At 41.5% G+C, this 22,005-nt stretch overlaps 1 protein-coding gene across 4 annotated transcripts in view; it reads right to left on the minus strand.

The window, feature by feature from the left end:
• Positions 1–19,655, minus strand: part of IRSp53 (Insulin receptor substrate 53 kDa) — a 566,313-nt gene extending 546,658 nt beyond the window's left edge. For 2 of the 4 annotated variants that reach the window (XM_072296691.1, XM_072296692.1), the window contains exon 1: positions 19,127–19,655. In XM_072296691.1, coding sequence (XP_072152792.1) covers positions 19,127–19,213 — 87 coding nt within the window. In that variant the 5' untranslated portion in view covers positions 19,214–19,655. The remainder of the gene's footprint in view (positions 1–19,126) is intronic. The other 2 variants (XM_072296693.1, XM_072296696.1) reach the window with 2 other exon arrangements.
• Positions 19,656–22,005: the final 2,350 nt, after the last annotated feature.

The raw sequence follows: 22,005 nt of genomic DNA on the forward strand, positions 1-22,005 counted from the left end.
GCGCCCATCCCCCGCCCGTCCCCCCCACCTGTCCCGGCGCCCATTCTCCCACTGTCCCGTCGCCCATCCCCCCCACCTGTCCTGTCGCCCATCCCCTCACCTGTCGTGTTGTCGCCAATCCCCCCCCTTGTCCCGTCGCAATCCCCCCACCTGTCCCGTCGCCCATCAACCCACCTGTCCCGTCGCCCATCCCCTCACCTGTCGTTTCGTCAATCCCCCAACCTGTCCTGTCGCCAATCCCCCCACTTGTCCCGTAGCCCATCCCCCCACCTGTCCCGTCGCCCATCCCCCCACTTGTCCCCTTCCTCATCCCATCATCTTGTTTTCAGACAATGGCAATATAACAATGGCAAAAGAAGCCATGCTATCCTTCAAAGCAGGTAATTTCATTTCATTACACTTTTCAACTAGCTAATGGAAATTTTATGTAGAATTATTCTGTGACAATATTATGGTTTATTATCTTATCTTAAGGAAGCGGGATATACTTTCCGGTAAGAAAGTCGCAAATCAAGTGACCTAGTATCCTTCCTGAATGTACCTTTTTTGGTTTCGCAAAAAAGCAAATCCGTAAAAACGTGAGAAATATTGATAATAACTCGGCTTTAAAAAAAAAAACCGAAAAAAAGTGATCAACGTTCAAGACAGCACATTATGTGTCACATTTCCTTGAAAATTTCATTATCTACCTCTAGCGGTAAATTCAGGACAGCCAGACGCAGATCTCCACGATTTTCATGGCTTATAGTTTGATTATATAGTAAGATATTTGCAGAGGAAATTTTTCACCATCTTCATCAAACAATTCATTAACCTGGACATAAAATATTAATTCAAACGTAAAGTGAGTAGCAACAATCCAATTACAAATGATCTATTCCATGCAATTATGGTACGTTTTTCCGTTTGTATTTTTCTAGGAATGCTAAAAGCGGGGAAGTTAAAAGTGCCGCCGAAGAAGCAGCCAAAGGTGCCACATAGGCAACAACCCCACCAATCTTCAAGACGGCCCCAGCCTCCCCACCAGTCCCACAGACGGTCCCCTCGCCGCTCCTCCCAACCGTTTTCCCGCCAAACCCTCAGATCGCCCCCCCACCAATCCTCCCGACGCTCCCCCCCCACCAATCCTCCCGACGCTCCCCCCACCCCTCCCTGCGCCCATCCCCCCGCCCGTCCCCCCACCTGTCCCGGCGCCCATCCCCCCGCCCGTCCCCCCACCTGTCCCGGCGCCCATTCTCCCACCTGTCCCGTCGCCCATCCCCCCACCTGTCCTGTCGCCCATCCCCTCACCTGTCGTGTCGCCAATCCCCCCCCTTGTCCCGTCGCCAATCCCCCCACCTGTCCCGTCGCCCATCACCCCACCTGTCCCGTCGCCCATCCCCTCACCTGTCGTTTCGTCAATCCCCCAACCTGTCCTGTCGCCAATCCCCCCACTTGTCCCGTAGCCCATCCCCCCACCTGTCCCGTCGCCATCCCCCCACTTGTCCCCTTCCTCATCCCATCATCTTGTTTTCAGACAATGGCAATATAACAATGGCAAAAGAAGCCATGCTATCCTTCAAAGCAGGTAATTTCATTTCATTACACTTTTCAACTAGCTAATGGAAATTTTATGTAGAATTATTCTGTGACAATATTATGGTTTATTATCTTATCTTAAGGAAGCGGGATATACTTTCCGGTAAGAAAGTCGCAAATCAAGTGACCTAGTATCCTTCCTGAATGTACCTTTTTTGGTTTCGCAAAAAAGCAAATCCGTAAAAACGTGAGAAATATTGATAATAACTCGGCTTTAAAAAAAAAAAACCGAAAAAAAAGTGATCAACGTTCAAGACAGCACATTATGTGTCACATTTCCTTGAAAATTTCATTATCTACCTCTAGCGGTAAATTCAGGACAGCCAGACGCAGATCTCCACGATTTTCATGGCTTATAGTTTGATTATATAGTAAGATATTTGCAGAGGAAATTTTTCACCATCTTCATCAAACAATTCATTAACCTGGACATAAAATATTAATTCAAACGTAAAGTGAGTAGCAACAATCCAATTACAAATGATCTATTCCATGCAATTATGGTACGTTTTCCGTTTGTATTTTTCTAGGAATGCTAAAAGCGGGGAAGTTAAAAGTGCCGCCGAAGAAGCAGCCAAAGGTGCCACATAGGCAACAACCCCACCAATCTTCAAGACGGCCCCAGCCTCCCCACCAGTCCCACAGACGGTCCCCTCGCCGCTCCTCCCAACCGTTTTCCCGCCAAACCCTCAGATCGCCCCCCCACCAATCCTCCCGACGCTCCCCCCACCAATCCTCCCGACGCTCCCCCCACCCCTCCCTGCGCCCATCCCCCCGCCCGTCCCCCCACCTGTCCGGCGCCCATCCCCCCGCCCGTCCCCCCACCTGTCCCGGCGCCCATTCTCCCACCTGTCCCGTCGCCCATCCCCCCACCTGTCCTGTCGCCCATCCCCTCACCTGTCGTGTCGCCAATCCCCCCCCTTGTCCCGTCGCCAATCCCCCCACCTGTCCCGTCGCCCATCACCCCACCTGTCCCGTCGCCCATCCCCTCACCTGTCGTTTCGTCAATCCCCCAACCTGTCCTGTCGCCAATCCCCCCACTTGTCCCGTAGCCCATCCCCCACCTGTCCCGTCGCCCATCCCCCACTTGTCCCCTTCCTCATCCCATCATCTTGTTTTCAGACAATGGCAATATAACAATGGCAAAAGAAGCCATGCTATCCTTCAAAGCAGGTAATTTCATTTCATTACACTTTTCAACTAGCTAATGGAAATTTTATGTAGAATTATTCTGTGACAATATTATGGTTTATTATCTTATCTTAAGGAAGCGGGATATACTTTCCGGTAAGAAAGTCGCAAATCAAGTGACCTAGTATCCTTCCTGAATGTACCTTTTTTGGTTTCGCAAAAAAGCAAATCCGTAAAAACGTGAGAAATATTGATAATAACTCGGCTTTAAAAAAAAAAAACCGAAAAAAAGTGATCAACGTTCAAGACAGCACATTATGTGTCACATTCCTTGAAAATTTCATTATCTACCTCTAGCGGTAAATTCAGGACAGCCAGACGCAGATCTCCACGATTTTCATGGCTTATAGTTTGATTATATAGTAAGATATTTGCAGAGGAAATTTTTCACCATCTTCATCAAACAATTCATTAACCTGGACATAAAATATTAATTCAAACGTAAAAGTGAGTAGCAACAATCCAATTACAAATGATCTATTCCATGCAATTATGGTACGTTTTCCGTTTGTATTTTTCTAGGAATGCTAAAAGCGGGGAAGTTAAAAGTGCCGCGGAAGAAGCAGCCAAAGGTGCCACATAGGCAACAACCCCACCAATCTTCAAGACGGCCCCAGCCTCCCCACCAGTCCCACAGACGGTCCCCTCGCCGCTCCTCCCAACCGTTTTCCCGCCAAACCCTCAGATCGCCCCCCCACCAATCCTCCCGACGCTCCCCCCACCAATCCTCCCGACGCTCCCCCCACCCCTCCTGCGCCCATCCCCCCGCCCGTCCCCCCACCTGTCCCGGCGCCCATCCCCCCGCCCGTCCCCCCACCTGTCCCGGCGCCCATCCCCCCACATGTCCTGTCGCCCATCCCCTCACCTGTCGTGTCGCAATCCCCCCCCTTGTCCCGTCGCCAATCCCCCACCTGTCCCGTCGCCCATCACCCCACCTGTCCCGTCGCCCATCCCCTCACCTGTCGTTTCGTCAATCCCCCAACCTGTCCTGTCGCCAATCCCCCCACTTGTCCCGTACCCAATCGGAAATTTGACCTTGGGCAGATCGGAATAATATTGTGGCAACCTTAGCGAGATTGTGAGCATATTTCAACAGTAAGGTTGGCCTGAGAATCTTGGTACAATATACCATCAATACTGGATATATAACCTTAGTATTTTAATATTGCACCAATATTAGCAACATTAGAAATCCAAGGTCAGGTGGTGCTCGGTGATTCCAAGATTGTCACAATGTTGTCACAATATTGGTTATACAATATTGGTAAACTAATACTGTCGTAGAGTTATGTTTTCAATATTGCAGTAATATGTTAGTTTTAACATTGGCACATTATTAAAAAAAATACTGAACATAGGCTTCTGCTTATAATATTGACACAATATTGACACAATATTAGGAAAACAATATTGCTAAAATAATATCGAGACGATGTTATCTTTGTGATACTGCGGTATTGTTATTAGGTTAACATTCAATTAACGTTAGAACAACAAACATTTTAGGCTTCTGTTCGTAATATTGTCATAATATTGACACAATATTGGATATCTAAAACTGCTGAATTGATATTATGCTAACATTATTTTTACAACATTATGGTAATATTCGCACTTTAACATTGTCACAAGATTAAGAAAATAAACATTTTAGGCTTCTGTTTCTAATATTGTCATAAGATTAACACAATATTGTGCGCGGTGAGCACAATTCGACCGCGTTTGCTATTTCCGCCACCAGGGCGCGCTCGCCGCGGATCTGCCGTTGCGGTCCCTTTAAGGGCAAATTAAAGGGCAAAAACTGCGACCTTTCGCTTTTTGACGTAATAGGCACATGATCCATAGGCGTCTAACCCATCTTACCGATATTCTTAGGCCAAGGGCTCAAATGGAGCTTTTTGGCAACGGTCCGCGCGCGGCCGCCCCGTCAATGGGGCTAGTTCTGGTTTCGCCTGGGCAGTGCCCGTTACAAGTGGGATCCAAGTTGAATACTTCAGCCAGTGCAAGCAGCTAAGAAAATAGCTGACTTAGGAAGGTTCCTCGGCACTCCAATGTTCCGTGTGCCTACATCAGGCATTGCGACGCTATGAAATTTCTTCCGCGAGGACGGCAGGTAATTCGGCGTTCTAGCGCCTACCTTGCCTCAGAGGTAAGATTGGAAATCCAAGCTTGTCCCAGAGGTATAATAAGTATCCTGCCAATACTATGGCAATATCATGGTCACAATATCCGCTGAACAAGCTTGGAGCAACATTATTAACACAACGTTGTCACAATATTGAATATTCAAGTTTGTCTCGGAAGTAAAATAATGTCCCACCAATATTGTGGCAATATTGTCAGGATAGGCTTGGAGCAGTCTTACAAACCTAACCTTGGCACAATCTTTGAGCTCAAGCTTGTCCCAGAGGTAAAATAAATGTCCTGCTAACATTGTGGGAACATTAGCAAGATAAGCTTGGCAACTCTATTCAAATGTGAAAAAATGTCATACTAAGCTTGTACCAAGGTCAAATTTCCGATTGGGTAGCCCATCCCCCCACCTGTCCCGTCGCCCATCCCCCCACTTGTCCCCTTCCTCATCCCATCAACCGTCCCCCCACCTGTTAAACGATGTTCCAATCATGCTTGGGGACATTTCCCCCATCCCTCCCATTCAACATGATTCACTCCTAGCAGGACAGCGTAAGTACTCTCCTTAATGCATAAATTAGCGTCAAAATAGCAAAGCAATTGAGATTATGTGCAAGCAGTTAACCAGGCATCCTAACAATTTGATTAGAAATCCAAGAAGGCTTCTATTATGTCATTTGATCCAAAATTCTCTGGGACATGGCACTTAAAAGCAAGGTTTTTTGCTGCTGCCTGTAAAATTTTTAAAGTTTTTTTTAAGAAGGAAGCAAAAAAAGAAAGGAATGAAGAAAAAAAAATAGAACTAAATAAATAAATAAATCAAGAAATAATGTAGCAGTAGTAGTTATGCACATTTATTATTAAGAAGTGTTTTAGCATGTATGTCCATTGTCCATATACACCTCTATGGTTAGATTTCAAGGTTTTTTATGAAAAGAGGCAGAAGCAAGAAGAAGAGGGAGGGTAGAAGGAAGAGAAGAAAGAAAGAAGGAAGGAAAGCAGCCATAACGGAAACAAACTAATGAAAAGAAGCAGAAACAAATTTGGCAATTAGAAAGTGCTAATTTGTTATACGATAAATCAAGAGTGTTGTTCCCTTTCTCCAGTAACTTTAGGTTTTTTATGGCATCAGTTTGACGCTTCGTCTCATTTTGTGAGGATTGTCTTTGCAAATTCTATTCAAGGAAAGATAATAAAGTTGGATATAGCAGGTTAATTCTCGCATTTTTCTTGCATCCTCTAACTTCTGCAAAGCGAAAAATTGCAAAATCGCCACCTCCAATTTTTATTTGGAATTTCCACAGAAATAACCGACAAATGTTGAGCCTGAAATGGAGTCGGCTGCCTGTGAAAGTAAAACATGGTAAAATCCACAAATCTCTATTTCCATCAAAATTGTTTCTCCCTTACCTAATTTCGGTTGTCAGAAATTGTTCCGGTAGCTTTTAAAGTCCCTCTCTTCAGTAGAACTGGCAGTCAGTTTTAAATTCAAGGAAGGATTACTTATAAATGAAATGTCAGGCAATTAGAAAGCAAAAGTAAGAGTTAATTATTGGAAGTAATGACCTCTCAATATGAGATTTTAATGGTGATTTTTTTTCTGTTTATGTTTTGTATGTGTTTTCCTGTGATTCCTGCGAACCATGTCCCATTAAATATTCTTCATTTTATATTCTTACACGTACTGTACTTTGGACTTCAGGAGAATCAACGCCCATCAGCATATCATCATCTAAAGGTAAGTTAGCGCTGAAACCACTTGAGTCTTTTCCTACTGTCTTTGCAGTTAAATTAGGCAGAGTATAGAAAGGGGTATTTTCAGACGGACAGAAAGTTGCAACATCTGATTCAGAGAAAAAACTGAAGACTCTGAATTTGGATTGCACCAGTATTGTGCCCAACATGTCCATTAGGTTTGTTCAAAGAAACCGAAAGTTTTCGAAGTCTTGATCCCCTGGCATTTTCCCATGTCCAAGGGTCCCACTAGAGTACCCTATACATTTAAGCCTTCAAGGTAAAGAGCAGACATACACCGCATTGATTTCTTTTTTCTAAAAAAATGACATTGATTTAAATGAGGGAAGAACAAGGGTTGCACATGTAAATCGATTTTGGCTTAGAAAATGCAGTCAGGGGAGTAAAATCTTAGACTTTTGAGTAGAAGGATCCATCTGAAAAATATTTAAAAAGGTCAGAAATCAGTTCCTGAGCAACATATTAATATGCTCATTTATTGGTAAGTCACCAAATAATGTTAGCACAATGGGAAGTAATGATTGCGAACAGAGATAGGAAAAGGTTAAAAAAAAAAAAACTGATGTATTTTTTGTTGCTTAATCAGAGTTAGATGTTTCCTTACAAATCTGGTTTGGGCACCTTCCAGGAAACTCAGAAATAGTTATTATCAACATTATAGCATAGTAAATTGCCGATAAAAGTGAATCGAATAAATGGGTCGAAGACATGCAAGAGGTAGAGTCGAGTAAACAGACTTTCCATTGGTGAAATCACACAAATTACAATGAATGCATTGCAAGAGGGTTGGTCTACAATTTTTCATTTTTAATCTTAGATTCTTAACTTTTCCTTGGTCTGTTTCAGAATCGAACTAATCCAATCAATAGTGCAGAAGTAACCGCAGGGAATATTTATTCAACATTTTAACATTTTCAACAACTCAACATTTTATTAACATTTATTCGATCTATATTTCAAATGAAATGAGTTTAAATGTCATAACTTATCTGCAAGCTCTTCTTGCATACAACTTTACATACTCGAATACACTGATTATGTTTAAAATGAAAAGTTTTACTGTAACAAACCTTATGTAAGCTGTTGGAATTAAACATATCATATTTGCCATTTGTATTTTTTCCTATTATAATTTATTTTCATTATTTTTGTAAGAGGTTTTCACGTTCAAATTTAAAGCTGCATATAAGGAAATGGCCTCTCTGAACATCAATAGTAAACGTAGGATTCTTTCAGCAGCCCAACCACAGACTTCGGCTATTCCATTAACAGCGATGGATTAGGTATGTTCCAGAGTTCCATTTCACCAATATCAATAGATGAGGAAGGCTATGGTCAGGCTGCAGACTGATGATGTCATAGCAAAATTTTTCTCTTTAATTATGATAATGACAACACCACCATGGCTAACAGGCAGTAAGAGGCAACCCTCTATTTATTTTGAAACTTTGGTTCCTTATTGGGTTTAGTAATGGTTTTAATAATGGTTTATTAATTTAGATTATTTTTTAATTCTTGGAAATGGGTCTTGGAATTTCAAAGAAATGTTGAGAAACAATTTTTTGTGCAACCCACAAGAAGAAAGGAGAGCGAGGAACAACTGAATCAGCCGAAGCACATAATATATTGAATATAACTATTTGCAAGTTGAGATGCAAGGTTTTCTAGTTTGCAGTCTTTGAATAAAAGTAAATAGTTTGAGCAGATAATTTATAATCCTTGAATTTTTTTCAACCCTCTTTCACTGTTGAAAAACTGCTGGGAGTATGAAGAGTCGATACACATTCTATTTCGAAAAGTCGATACAGTCAATTAAATCTCTCAGGATTAAAAGGAAACCCTGCTACTATATGAATGAACAGCGCTCACATAATCTCTCCAAATAAATCTACTAATTATGAGTTTTCAGTAAAGAAAGGAGCATGGCAGAATGCAGTGACATAGTAGGCAGCACTATCAGCTATTTCCTGCTTGGTGAAAGGTACACTCTACTAAAGTTATGGACAAATGGAATTTTAGAAAGATGGGGAAACGCGTGGATTTGACAGCGTCCAATGGTATGACTGTGACGCGATATTGAAAACTTATTTACTTTCTGTTCTGAGATTGGGTCTCGTCAATTTTGTGGCCACATGGAATAAGTAACGTTTTCCAGAGTGAGTCAGAAGATTTGCAATATTCATGATTGCACTGAATTTTATTGTCAAAAAGAAGATCACAGATCTTCTGACTAATTTCAAAAGTGAAGAATATTATTTAATATTGATTTCAAAAGTTCCAAAAAACTAACCCTGTGCCGAAAACGTATTGAACTAGAAATCAATTGAAGGAATTGAATTGGATGTTCCCAAGAAAAGATGTGCTACAGGCGGACTTATGAAAAAAATGTAGCTTCAAACTAATGGGGGGGGGGGGGGGGGGGTGTTCGAATCATCAAGTACGTCAGTTGAAAGGTGACAGGATTTTCCCGCCAAACGAGCCAATTTCTCCTAACATTATCTCAGTTAGCTCAAAATTAGTTCAATATTGTGTTCCCAAGTCCCCAAATGTCAGGATTTAAAAAACGAAATTTATGGTGATAATTTGACGGTTTAAAATTCGTTTCTGTTTAATTTTCCCGAAATTGAGGGACCTGGAATCGTAATATTGAACTAATTTTGTACTTACTGAGATAATGTTGCAGCAAAGTTAGGAGTTATTGGCTCATTTCGCAGGGAATTTGGTGAGTTTCCCTGTTTTATTTTTACTTTACGAAAATTTGAACCGGAGTTATGATTTTTTGAACATGGTCAAAATTTGAACTTTGACCTATCATAACGTGGTAAAAAGGATGATATTGATCTGCGGTTTGGGCCGAAATTCTTAATTTTTAATGTGCTTTCCAATGATGAATCACAAGATACGGGTTACCATTTGAAAAAATAAAGTTGGGCCCCCACCCCCCTCCTGAGGGAGAAACTATAACCCCCCTCCTATTTCAGATAAAATGATTCCCCAACTTTCATTTTTCTATCTCAAACAACTCAAAAGGTACAGGAGGGGAGCGGAACTTTAGGAAGACCCTGTACTTATATACAGGGTGTTCGTAAAGTCCCCCCCCTCTAACTTTTGACCTAATTGAGGTAGAGATTTGAAACTTGGAGGGTGTTCCTAGATCAAAGGGAGCTACTTTTTGACCCCCCCCCCCAAAAATTTTGGGGGGCGTCCCCTTGGGGGGGTTACGGACCCTAACTTTTTTTTTCAAATGGGAAGACCCCCTTTGTGATACTTCGTTGGAAAGAGCATAAAAAAAGAAATTTTTTCGCGCAAACCCGAAGTCATTATCTTAAGCCGTTCCAAAATGGCGGCCGGTTAAAGTTCAAATGGCCGAAAATTGGCATCTCGGCTATTTGCACATGGATTTGTTTAAAACTCGGTATCTGGAGGTATTTTTGCACGAGAAAAACGAATTTGACGTTAGATTTTTAAAAAACCCTAATTTTTCAAAATGGCGGCCGGTTAAGGTCCAAAATGGCCGAAAATTGACAAACTTGATTTTTTTGCCGATGGATTCGCCTGAAATTTGATACCTGGGGGTATTTTTGGCACGAGAAGAACGAATTTGACGTTACAACTCAAGTTTGTCACTTTTCGGCCATTTTGGACCTTAACCGGCCGCCATTTTGAAAAATTAGGGTTTTTTTTAAAAATCTAACGTCAAATTCGTTTTTCTCGTGCAAAAATACCCCCAGATACCGAGTTTCAAACAAATCCATGTGCAAATAGCCGAGATGCAAATTTTCGGCCATTTGAACTTTAACCGGCCGCCATTTTGGAACGGCTTAAGATAATGACTTCGGGTTTGCGCGAAAAAATTTCTTTTTTTATGCTCTTTCGAACGAGGTACCTATCACAAAGGGGGTCTTCCCATTTGAAAAAAAAAAAGTTAGGGTCCGTAACCCCCCCAAGGGGGAGACCCCAAAATTTTGGGGGGGTCAAAAAGTAGCTCCCTTTGATCTAGGAACACCCTCCAAGTTTCAAATCTCTACCTCAATTAGGTCAAAAGTTAGAGGGGGGGAGGGGACTTTACGAACACCCTGTATGTACAAAGCTGAGGTTTCAAGCCCACAAGTTCAAAATATCCATCAATATTTTTGATGAATCTTATGCATTTTTTATTTTTACGCACATCTTCTCCATATTCCCGGAAAAGCTGTCGGATTCGTTGTAGGTAATAGGGCATAACAACGAGGTTGCACGGGAAAACCGTAATTTTCGAGAATTTTCAAGTTAAGAACGGATTTTTTTCCTCGGAACATATTGCTTTGAGTGGTGGGTACGAATATCCGCGCACAAGTCATGTGGACATCACTTCAGTTTTCCCGGAAAAGCCCTCAGATATACCTTAGCCGATACGGTTTTTGTATGAAGGTGACGTCGGAAAATCGTGAATCAGCCCACAATTTTCTCGTTAACAACGGGCTTTTTTCTTTCGAGGGTAGTGCCAGGTTCAATATCTACTTTTGTCTGTGCAAAAATTATATGCACATCACCTTAGTTTTCCCGGAAAAGCTCTGGGATTTGAAGTAGGTGATAGGTTATGGGTATGAAGGTTGATCGGGAAATTTAGAATTTTCTCGAGAATTTCCACGCTACCAACGAATTTTTCTTTCCGAGAATATAGCTTCAAGTGGTGGGTAGGAATATCCGCGCACTAATCTTATGCACATCACCTTAGTTATCCCGGAAAAGCTCTTTCATACGTTGTAGGATATGGGGATTGATATGAAGGTTCCGCCTCGGGAAATCTCGAATTTTCTCGAGAAATTTCACGATAACCACGAATTTTTTTCCTGTGAGGATATTGCTTTGAGTGGTGGGTATGAATATCCGCGCACAAATCATATGCACATCACCTAAGTTTCCACGGAAAAAGCTGTCGGATTCGTTGTAGGTAATAAGGGATTGATACGAGATTGCTCGGGAAAACCGTAATTTTCTCAAGAATTTTCATGTTAACCACGAATTGTTTTCCTCGGAGCATATTGCTTTGAGTGGTGGGTACAAATATCCGCGCACAAATAATATGCACATCACCCTAGTTTTCCCGGAAAAGCTCATTCATAGGTAATAGGGAATTGATAATACGAGGTTGCTCGGGAAAACCGTAATTTTCTCAAGAATTTTCACGTTAAGAACGGATTTTTTTCCTCGGAGCATATTGCTTTGAGTGGTGGGTACAAATATCCGCACACGAATCATATGCACATCACCCCAGTTTTCCCGGAAAAGCTCTCGGATTCATAGTAGGTAATAGGGCATTGATACGAGGTTGCTCGGGAAAACCATTATTGTCTCGAGAATTTATACGTTAACAACGGTTTTTTTTCCTCGGAGCATATTGCTTTGAGTGGTGGGTACGAATATCCGCGCACTAATCTTTTGCACATATCCTCAGTTTTCCCGGAAACCCCTCCGATGCGTAGTAGGTAATAGGGCATTGATACGAGGCTGCTCGGGAAAACCGTAATTTTCTCAAGAATTTTCACGTTAACAACGGATTTTTGTTCTCTGAGCATATTGGTTTGAGTGGTGGGTACGAATATCCGCGCACAAATCTTTTGCACATCACCTGAGGCCCCTCCCCCCCCCCCCCTTGCCCTCTCCCCGATGATTGGTGATATTCCGCTTTTGTCCCCCCTCCTCGTGATTTATAGCATTAAAGAAATTAAAGAATAATAACTTTTTAAATTTTTAATGGTTTTGGCATGTACAGGACACAAAACCTTTGTCCTTAAGGCCTTAACTCGTCTCGGGTTCTCAATACCAGGAGAAATCTTGTGAGACAAAAAAATGAAAAAAAATTAATAAAAAAATAGTATAATAATAATAATAGTATGATAATATCACCCAATATTTGCTCGGTGGCGTAGTCCAGAATAGTCAGAATATGAATGAATATTTGGATGAAGGAAGAGTATGTGAGTTAGCAGAAGAAGTTAGAACCCTGAATCGAACGCCCATTCAAGATCCCAGGTAGCCATACCGGACCCATAGAGAAAAAAAAGGAGGTGTTTGCATTTCGGGCATCTTGGAATTTTTTGACGACTTTATGACGTAGGTCGTCACAGCGACGTTCAGCGTGAAGGGGACGTCGCTACGTCATCAAGTCATCAAAAAATTCCAAGATGCCCGAAATGCAAACACCCCCTTTGCATATTCCCAAACCCCGCGTGGATTGTGAAAAATCTAGCCTGTCCTCAAAATCGTTAGCCGCTGCCTTCTGAGCCCTGCCCCGGTCGGCATGGGCCTCTTCAGCAAGTGGCCTTGGGCACTGCGGCCATCCTCTCTCCTTTCTCCTTTTCTCCGTCTCGCGTCTCGCCGCGCCGTCCGATTGTCTCTTCAACCCTTCGGAATGAATGGGGGTGACCTCGCGGTCCACTCTTTTTGTTTTCCGGAAAATATCTTCTTCCTCTTCAAAACAAGCCCTTCGCAGAGTTGTCACATGTTGAGTGCATTTTGAAATGCACCATTGACTTGTTCATGAAAAACCGTGATTATTCGATCCACTTGGGACGATTTTTTCAGGTCAGAGTCAAGTCATACCCTGTCTCTTCCGAGATGGATTTCAAATACCAAACATCGATGATATTGATGCAGGCGGCATGTTGCCTCCTAATTTTTCAGTGTCCAAGGGATGTTCGTGCCGAACAGCACGCGTTGTTACTCGGGATATTTGTCCAACCGATATGGACAACGGAAACGGGGAAAATTAGCTAGGGGGTTTTAATAGCTCTCCTACCCAAGTAGCAGTGATCGCGATAAATTGCGATTTAATTGGAGAATGTATCGCGATTTTATCGACGTCGCGATTTAATTGGAGAATGTATCGCGATTTTATCGACGTCGCGATTTATTGCAATATTATCGGGAGAAAAATCGCGATAAATTGCAAACAAAATCGCGATATTATCGAACGCGATTTTATAGAGATAAAATTGCAATAAATTGCAATTTTTCATTAACGCATGAATGACGCATATGAAAGATGTTTCTATTCCGCCGCCGCCGTTTTTACCGAGATCCGTTGGTAACTTAACCATCTCATTTTTTTTTATCAATTATTAGTATAATGTTACAAAGACAGACTGGTAAGCTTACCTGAAAACCGGTATTTTTACTGATTTTTTCAGGTAAGAATGCCACTTTTATTGGTAATCAATCCCCGGTAACTTTACCATTTTATCCCGGTAATTCTACCACAGTCGATAAAAACTATTGGCGTTTTTCCCAAGGTCCATCGGTAACTTTGCCATCTCACTATTATTGGTAATTTTACAGAGACAGAATGATGAGATTACCAATAGAACCTTATTTTACCAACCGTATTTCAAGGTATGAAATAAAATACAGAGGAGGGAAAATTAAAAAAAAAAAAAAAAAAAAAAAAAAAAAAAAAAAAAAAAAAAAAAAAAAAAAATCCAATGAAAAATCGGTGTCAGTCAACGCAAAGACATAAGTTGTGAGGTTGCGAAGCGCCGATCCATGTATAAGAGGCTTCAATTCGCACACGCAAGTCATACATATAGCGGTCATAGCATAGTGACAATGTGCTGGCCTTCCACCGTAGCGATTGGGGTTCGAATCCCCGCGGAGGCTCCGGGGATTTTACGCTCGTCTTCGTCAAAGGACCTGACGGCTGAACCTAACGGCAATCGGCTGACAACTTTAACCCTTTTTTTTGGCGATTTTATCAATCGCTAGGATCATCAACATCTGAGCGATCATCCTCGATCTTATCGCGATAAAATCGCAATTTTTTCGGGCCGATAAAATCGCAATAAAATCGCGAAAAGATCGAGGATAATCGCTCAAATGTTGATGATCCTAGCGATTTTATCGGCGATAAAATCGAGGATAATCGCGACTTTATCGGCGATAAAATCGCGATTTTTCCGTTGAAAAATGCTACTTGGGTATTGATTCGGGTGAGACACCAAGTGCATATTCATCCTCGCAAATGCAGAGACTTTTTTTTATAACTTTTCTTCACCACCAGATTTACTGTTTATCCTTTCAAGCAAGGTGATAGGTTCTGCGCAGAACTATATAAGTAAAAGAAAGAAAATAATTGAAAAAAAAAAAAAAAAAAAATTACTTGAATTTTTCGTCAAGAATACTGCTCTTGAATCAAGAATATGGTCACTGGAATAAGGCCGAATCCTGCTTGATATGAGCGGCAGCGGCTTTTTTCTCAAAGTAGGTACGCATTTTGCAGCTTAAGCCAAGAGAAATCTCCTCCTAGCGGCAAATTCAAGAATATTAATTCTTACGTACCTAATCATTTTTTTCCAGTACAAAAGCTCCGCAAATTCCACTAATCAAAGAGGCTTGTGAGATGCATATGCATTGCGCTGCTCTAAAAATGTTCCGAGAGTTTTCCATCAAAATGTTTTTTACAAAGAACAAAACGGTAGGCATAGCCAATAGACAAGTTTATTGATCATGCGATCAACGAAGGTGACGTCATGACTCTGCATTGCGAAATTTTCGGCATTAAAAAATATTTCCACTGCACGTAATTTAGGCATTTTTTGGTGAAAGGTCGTATGAGACGTCCATTTCTGCTAAGATTGTGCAACGTAGTTCTCTATCCGACTGTTTTGCTGTTTATTTTTCGTTGAATCTGCTCAGAGTTTTTCCTGGCGAAACAGCATGGCAAGCATCCATTCGCCCTTTTACCGAAAAAGTCCTCAAATTCTGCTGTTTCAAAAGATTCAACTGAATAAATAAATATTACATCGATTAATTCGTGGCCAAAACTGTTGAGAAGAAATCAGAGGAAGGGCATGAAGGTTGGACGGAGATGAGGAGACTACCTGAGCCGAGCCGGGTGCGGAGGAGTCTCGGACCCGCACAAGGGGCTTCGGTTGGGGTCTAAACGGGATTTCACAATCCACGCGGGGTTTGGGAATATGCAACGGGTAGTGGGACCATTGTAGTTGAGGCCCGTTGTAGCTATCTTTAGTCCAGTGGTGTTATGCTATTTTGTGGGTATAACACACCGATATGATCTTTGGTTACAGAGTTGCGTTAATAAGGAAATTGACAGGGTGAATAGGGAGGTTGCTAAGAGTATGGTTAGGGAGAGGGGAGTGTATTTGAATCTAAATTGTTTGACTTCGGATGACTTCAAGATTACTAAGTATGGGCATATCATGAAAAGGGTTCGGTGGACAAAATGATTTTCTACAAGGGAGTGAGGGAGTTTGATAAATTTAAGTGTTATAAATTAGAAGAGCTGGGGTTGGGTGCATTCAAGAGGAACTTGCTATTCAAATTGAGGGTGTACCTATCAAAATGAGAAATGGGGAGATGGTAGATTGTTAAGGGAGGTTGATAGGAAGTTAATCTAATCAAAGGTAAGATAGGCAAGTAGAACTGAACGGGATTAGCCGATATGCTACTTGAAAGAAGAAGAAGAAGAAGAAGAAAAAAAAAAACTACTTGTAAGACCACGCCTTCAAGTCAGAGACAAATGACTCGAGTGGTGACGATGATGTTTCCTCAATTTTCCGTCAACCAGTCAGGTCTACGTTCCATCAGGTCCATCAACTTTTTAGTTTATAGTCTCAAATAGCAATTTCCCACATAAGACTGTCCACACTTTTCTAAGATTTCTTCCCTGATATGATTAAACTTTCAATTTAATTAGTTTCCAATTCTAGTTGCTCCTTATCTAGTTCTGTTATAATCAAAGACTGTCGATATTCATACTCCATTTTTGATATGATTGTTTACCTTTTAACTATTTAATTATTTATGTTTATACTTGATGATTATTGGAAAGAAATAGTACACAGATATACAGGGCATAACTTTCTAGGGATTTGCGCTTGAGGCGTATTCCCTGTTGCTAACATACCTCTAAAAGCACAAGATAATGATCATAAAATTCACACTCATATCCGTCAATAATGTTCAAAATATTCGTACCAGTGACAATGTATTACAGAGGTTGAGCTCACAGTATAAGGGCTCACCGCATAGGAGTAAACCAACAAAAAGCGCAAAGCCAATGTCGAATTTTCAATCGATAAAATCATTCTCTTCGATGATGCAAGGACAAGAGAAAACTCTGACACAATCACAAATGGAAGGTGATCATAAGGCCGAACTTCTTCAACAGTTTGTAGTGAGTTTAAGGAGCTTCATGGCATTGGCATGGCATTTTGACGGAGAAATATGGTGCTTTCAATCCTATCTTAATTCATCCAGACTTTGAACCTGAAGATCCGGATGGGGAGATAGTCCACTCAAACAAGTGTGAGTTTGCTCAAACTATAGTTCCTGAACCCTTAGCTGACGATGAAAATCACGGAAAAAATCTCTTCTTGCAACTTGTGAATGCCGTTCAAGCGTCAATTACTCAATAATTTAGGAATTATCCTTATCATGCCAGCAATTTTTGACTACAATTCATCACTAGACTCAAAGCCTTTAAAAAGTTTTCTCTTCAGATACCTTTCAGACTGTCCATGGCAATTATGTCCTGAATACATTCTCATGCTAACATCCTTTTTCTCCAACTTGGAATGCTACATCTGCCAACCATGTTTTGCCAATTCTTATCTAGGTAAAATGTGTAATGGATTTTTTGCTTGCATTAGGGATTTGCCATTTAAGTACATTTTGTTTTGTAAAATTTTGCAAGAGGAACCATAATGACCCCCCATTTTCTCTGAGAGGAACTTCCAAGTTCAAAAAAAACCTCTCGAAGTTGATGCTGTAACGGTGTAATCCCTCATGCTACCCTAAATGCACAGACTAATGAAAATGCTAGAAAAAGAGTTACCTTGAGCGTTTTTGAGGAAGAAATAGGACCTGAGAAAATAACACAGTTTCAAATGCTTGAACACTTGAACAGGGCAGCTCGGAGGTGGAAATACCCATTGAGGACAAAAATGTATGTAAACTGTGGGCTTCTCTCGATAATATGAATAATTTGGGCTCTGTCAATTATACTGTCACGCGCGAGAAACAAGCCCTCGCATGCCAAACTAAGCATCTTGCACACACATGTTTGCGGAAATCATTCCATAGGTTTCCCTTATGTCGCATCCCCATCCGAGTTATGAGCGATGCAACTGCATCCACCCACGGCTCAGTAGATAATCATGATGTCTTCATCTTTATCAAACAATTCAGGATGCTTATCAATATTTTCACTGAAAAATAGAGGTGTTGAAGTAAACCCTCTAAAAGCACTGTCTTTAGTATGCGTTTAGCACTCGTGCGTGCAGTTATTTCATATTATGAGAATTAATTTTATGTCAAGAATTATCTGTATTAGGGTGTGACCCCTCTCCCCCTTACATTTAAATAAAGTGTAAGGTTAGTGTGCCCTCAGTGCGAGTAAAGTGCGTAGCTGTAAGAAATGACGGGTCTAAAAACAAACCAAGAGTTGTTTGACGAAGTAATAGAGAATGCCCTCGATTGTACTTCTTTAAGTCGCCAAATATCTGGTGACTTGAAGTTAAAATAACCAGAGGAACACGAATTAAACAAATATCTCCTTATGTTTGCTACTCACGCAACGGAAGGGTAGCAACAAGTGCATCGTGTAGAGGATAAGTCCCGGGTAAAATTGAAAACTTGGTTATCCTCGGAGTTAAAATTTCCCGCATTAGTAGAAAAATCGAAAGGAGGAGCGAGAAACACGACTCCTGAGAAAAATAGTGTCCCCACAATTAAAACCAGAAAAAATTTTAAATCGTATTCGCCGAGACATTGCTTCCGAAAAACTTCAAAATTACGTCAAAAAGCAACAGGTGATGGATATTCCACGTCCATCAAATCACCTTAAGTGACTATCATGGTATCATGAATTCACCTGGATTCACTAGACAGAACCATGAATTTTCTTGAAAACTACATACCTAATCATCCTGAGCAAACTTCCGAAGAAAGCGTAATAAGTATGACTCAATAATAGCAGCTCGCTCAACTTTGTTGAATGATTTTCCTTGTGCTACAAAGTAGAATAATTCAAAACTGCATCGAAGAATGCAGAGGAGCAATCAAGATAGATCTTCAGAATGAAATTTTGGCCTTCGAATAAGACTGTGAAGTCCTGCCGTAAGTATGCAATTCTAATCAAATTTAGGTAGATACTTAGGTAACTGCACACTTCAGGGATGCTTCCTTACTTCAGCCGGCTTACAAATTAAAAAAGTAGCGTTTCCAAAATTTGTATCGGAAACTTGAGACTTGAGTGTCCTGTAACACTGGAAACTTTGACTGAATTGTGTGAAAACCGTTGAAAACAAACACTTGGAGTAAAAGGGGAGGAGAGGAAGTCGGCTAGAAGACGGGAGAGACGAAGAACTGAGGAGGTCATGAAATGAATTACCTAGGTACGTTACAACATAATGAACAATTATTTACACCTTTACATGGACAGAATATAAATCAAAAGTAAATCTCAAACCTCGATTCCAGAACCAAACCAACATGGAACAGGCGATGAGCAAGGTTCTTGTTCTTCAGCTAGACAGTCATGTTCGGAGCACGCCATCACACGATCAAAACATTGGAAAGGACTCGAATTCTCGGCGCGCGACACTTATTAGCACATGAATCACTCGAGCTTTGACGATTTTACGCACATAACAAAGAATTCACAACGAGAACAGAAGAGATGTTAACCGGGACTTAGAATTCCGATCGCACAACACTGAGTTATAGACCGAATGACCCAAATGACCGACCGGAGTACCGGACCGCGTGGTGAAGAGAGGAAACTCGAAACCTTATAACTACCCTACATTGGAATGATTCGCCACGGAACGCGATAGAATCCAAGAAGAAACGCACTTCGAAGGTCCACTCAAGCGTGGAACAGCCGTGGGATGATAAAATTTTGCTTAAAACTCAGGAAAAGCTGAGAGGTTTCGGGAAATACGGGGCGGCATGGCATGCACGTTGCGACCTGTTGTCTCGGCTCGGGCGACGCGCACCGCGCACGGCCCACGGCGCAAGGTTGATTAAAAGGAGGTTGGTACAATCACCCGATTCGGCGCCATGTTGATGACGTACTAGTGGGACCTCGAGTAGCGCGAAGTTTGAATTGAGACGTCTCGCGCGAGTTGCGCGCAAGCAGACCGATGCTATTAATAACAATTTCTTATGCACACATTATTTATTGTAACAGAATATAAAAATATACATTAATTGAACACATTTTATTACTATCACGATATTTTACTTGTACAGGGTGATCCGGGATTAAACGGCCAGACTGCTGGAACGTGTTCTTTGGGTCAAAATAAGACTTGTTTATTGTATAAAGTTTTTTTCAAAAGTGCACTCGGAACTTCGCCCCCCCCCCCCCCACTCAAAAAAATGTCGCCGAAAAAATCGTTTTCTCTGAATTTTGGCGACGGTTGTGAACCAAATCTCAAGAAATTTGCACTCCCGTGTAATTTTATGCCCTGAAATAATAAACGATCTAAAAAAAAAATCGAATTATCACTTCACAGTAGAAACGTCACATATTGACCAATAGAACGAGCTCCTGCAGTCTGACCGTTTAACCCTGGATCCTCGATCACCCTGTATTTGGAAGAGAATCATTAGTGTTGGCTGGATTTAGTTCATTTTAGTTCATTTTAGACGTACGCACCCTTTATAGACCTCTTGAGAGACCTTTAAACATATTTTAAAAGTTAAAAAAGAGGCCCAAATATATAGAGGCCCCCCCAAGACAATCGCAAACATGTCGCAAACAAACACAATATGTTAATAGAAGAAGCGAAAGGATTAGCGTTAACGACGGCGCAGAGATACAACTATTCGTACTTGATGGACGTCCTGGCTGCATCTGAAAAATTGAAGGCGCTATGACGCGAAGCGTGAGCTCTCAACGCTTTGCTACATGCTGTCAATGAGGTGTCGCTCAGATTCGGGAGAAAAATTTAAAAAGAGGCCAGAACATATTTCTCTTACCTTTGGCTGTGTTACTCACGTAGTGCTTGAAGCACCATTACGAATAAGACAAACACAAACAAACCCAATGTGGAAATAAAGCAAGGGAAAGGATGCGCGTTTACGACGGCGCAGAGATACAACTATATGTACTTAATGGACGTCCGGGCTGCATCTGAAAAATTGAAGGCGCTATGACGCGAAGCGTGAGCTCTCAACGCTTTGCTACATGCTGTCAATGAGGTGTCACTCAGATTCGGGAGAAAAGTTAAAAAATAGGCCCGAAAATATTTCTCTTACCTTTGGCTGTGTTACTCACGTAGTGCTTGAAGCACCTTTACGAATAAGACAAACGCAAACAAACACATTATAGAAATATGTAGAGGGAGGGAAAGGATGAGCGTTTACGACGGCGCGGCGCAGAAATACAGCTATTCGTACTTGATGGACGTCCGTGCTGCATCTGGAAAATGAAGTCTGTTGGTTACTTCAGTGCGTTTAATGAACTTTGAACCTGAAAATAGCGTGAACTTATGCCGCTTTGCTAAAATTTTCTGAACCCCTCTCCACGAAGGAGATGCCCTAGCAGGAAATATCACATTGCGCCGCCTTAACCAGCCAAGGAAGGGTCTACGCCCTCAGATGCGAACCAGTCCGACCCTGTGGCTGATGCAGAGGCAACTGTAAAAATAAAATAACACAGATTCGGCAAAATCGAAACCCTGACGCTAATGTCTAAGCGTTCTTTTAGAAACTCAGAAAGTTTCAAAGGATTTAAAAGTAGAAATTTCAATGATTCGTTTATAAAAATGGACATGAAACATGACAATGGAAAGGAGCTAGGATAATAGGGAACGTCTCCTCCCAAAAATTTCGATAAGATTAAAATTTTCAGCTCTAAGGAGTATCGGTACAAGACTGAGGGGGAGAATTTTTAGCTCAAGCAGATGCAATGGAATATTATCCCCCCCCCCCCCCCCTAAGTTGTAGGCACTGATACTCGTTAGAGCTCAAAATTTTGACTATAATTTTTGTGGACTTTTTGGCTTGTTTTCTCCGCAAAATATTGTGGACCAAGCACTATTTTACCACGTTGTTACCAATGAAGAACTTGAGGCCGTCTTCAATCAAAACTAATCGTGCGAAATAGATAAGCGTTCTTTGAATAAGTGCTCGCCTGTAGGTTGTTGTCTATCCGGCGGTATTGAAGGCGAATAGCAAGCTCTCGAGAGAGTCACACACTGTTCACTGACTCAATTAAAGCTTACTATTTAAGCAAGATAAATGGATGCTCTTTGAATACAACTATTCGTGCTCTCCGGTAGGTTTGCTGCCTATGCGGCAAATTGAAGGCGAACTCTCAGGTGGACAATATCTAGGTAC

Source organism: Bemisia tabaci, chromosome 2 (genome assembly GCF_918797505.1).
Source record: "Bemisia tabaci chromosome 2, PGI_BMITA_v3".
NCBI lineage: Eukaryota > Metazoa > Arthropoda > Insecta > Hemiptera > Aleyrodidae > Bemisia > Bemisia tabaci.